The 1,595-nt window shown below is 41.8% G+C and overlaps 1 protein-coding gene across 1 annotated transcript in view; it reads right to left on the bottom strand. All coding sequences in view use genetic code 11, as the record gives it.

Moving 5' to 3' along the window:
• EGR_07712 (hypothetical protein) overlaps nt 1–1,595 on the bottom strand; it is a gene marked incomplete at both ends in the record, with an annotated part of 8,746 nt that overhangs the window by 3,215 nt on the left and 3,936 nt on the right. The window contains one exon of the mRNA XM_024496961.1: nt 761–836. Coding sequence (XP_024348666.1) covers nt 761–836 — 76 coding nt within the window. The remainder of the gene's footprint in view (nt 1–760; nt 837–1,595) is intronic.

The raw sequence follows: 1,595 nt of genomic DNA, 5'->3' as shown, positions 1-1,595 counted from the left end.
AATAAAATGGGTTGCTCGTTTATCTTGCATAGGTGGTACATTCAATGCATATCGTTTCCAATATCCACACCCTGATTCTCTTATTTACTATGTCATTTGTTTTTGTTATGCAGCCGATGGAGTTCGGATGCTCCCCTCATTTATTCGTTCCGCATGTTGCAGGCAGGTTCTATCAATTCGCACCTCGAGGCGAGGAACAAGCCCCTTTTTTCCTCACAGTCCTTAACCCACAAACAGCGCAAATGAAAAATCACGTCAACTTCTTTTGCAAAGCATTAAAATCATGCGATCGAAAATTTCTTCAAGTTTTACCCTGTCCATGCATTTATCACGTCACTCACCCACTTATTTACTCACCTGTTTCGTTGTTCATGTTCATGTTGTTCCCCTTAACTCATATGAGCTGGTCGGGATAAGTACCCACTCAGTCAAGCCCATCGTGGAGAAACTAAGGCACTTAAGCGACTTAATCGCGCAGGTTAATACTAACCGGTTGTGCATTTTAACTCACCCAGTTGATGTGTCAGTACATAAGGCAAGGTACGATTCTAACTGAAAAATTCAATTATCCGTAGGGTGCTAAAGTAGTTATTAGGAGATTTAATTTTAAATTTAATGGTGCATAGAGACTGATTCGCTTTCAGCAAACTGCAAGGAGTTTGAGTAAATTGCTAAATGGTCAGGGCAGGCATTATACCACTGTAGAACTACATCGCCTACGCGCATACATGCGTTTTATGTTCATATCAATTCTGCTTACATCTCAATTGCTCCGTGCATTTACACCCATGTGGAGGATAACAACTATCTGAATGCTTAAGAAAGCACACACTACGCTAAAACATAATCGAAAAAGTACAGGAGAGGTGAGCTGTAGGCAGAATTGATATGAACTGATCACCAAGCCACCGAGATCGTGGTCCACTTTTGTAAGTAGTAAGGATTATGTATAACTGACTTGTATTTGAGGCACTGTCCTGTTGCGTTCTGTGATACCAGGAAGATATCGGTCTGTCGGCAGGTGAGCAAGATACCATGCCGCGTACTCTTTGGGCTAGAATACAGAAAGTAGGAATCTCAAGCCCACATCCCCTCCTGCCAGGTGCCCCTATCTCGTACTTTGCAAAGAGACTATACGGACAATTGTGGAGACAACAGCTTTATCTACATAAGAATGTATAGATTGCGCGAATAGGTGGTTCCTCAATCAAGCCCTATATAGCTAAATAGAATTCTTGATGGACTGTGGATTGGCTTTGCAATTAGAATGAAGTGGTAATTAGGAATGGCTGCTAAATAGCACACCAAGCCTCTTATTACATGACGTTGGCTGCCAAGCATCATTCAGCCTCAGGCGGTGCCAAAGCCAGGTAATTGACTCAATGCAATGTACTGTGGAAATGAGTTCGATGAGACATTATCTTTGTTGAAATCAAAAGTCCTCCTGCTTCCATGCAAAGTTAATGAATACTGTCTTTGTATCGTGGCTGTTTTTTATGCAGAAATGGCGGTGTGATAGTCATTAAAGAAGGATTTCAAAGTAAAACGCTGCAAATGTTGTGGACAGACTTTGGTGACAGGAAAGTAGTGTGTGC

Source organism: Echinococcus granulosus, assembly GCF_000524195.1.
Source record: "Echinococcus granulosus chromosome Unknown EG_S00084, whole genome shotgun sequence".
NCBI lineage: Eukaryota > Metazoa > Platyhelminthes > Cestoda > Cyclophyllidea > Taeniidae > Echinococcus > Echinococcus granulosus.
This window is presented reverse-complemented; position numbering and strand designations above follow the sequence as displayed.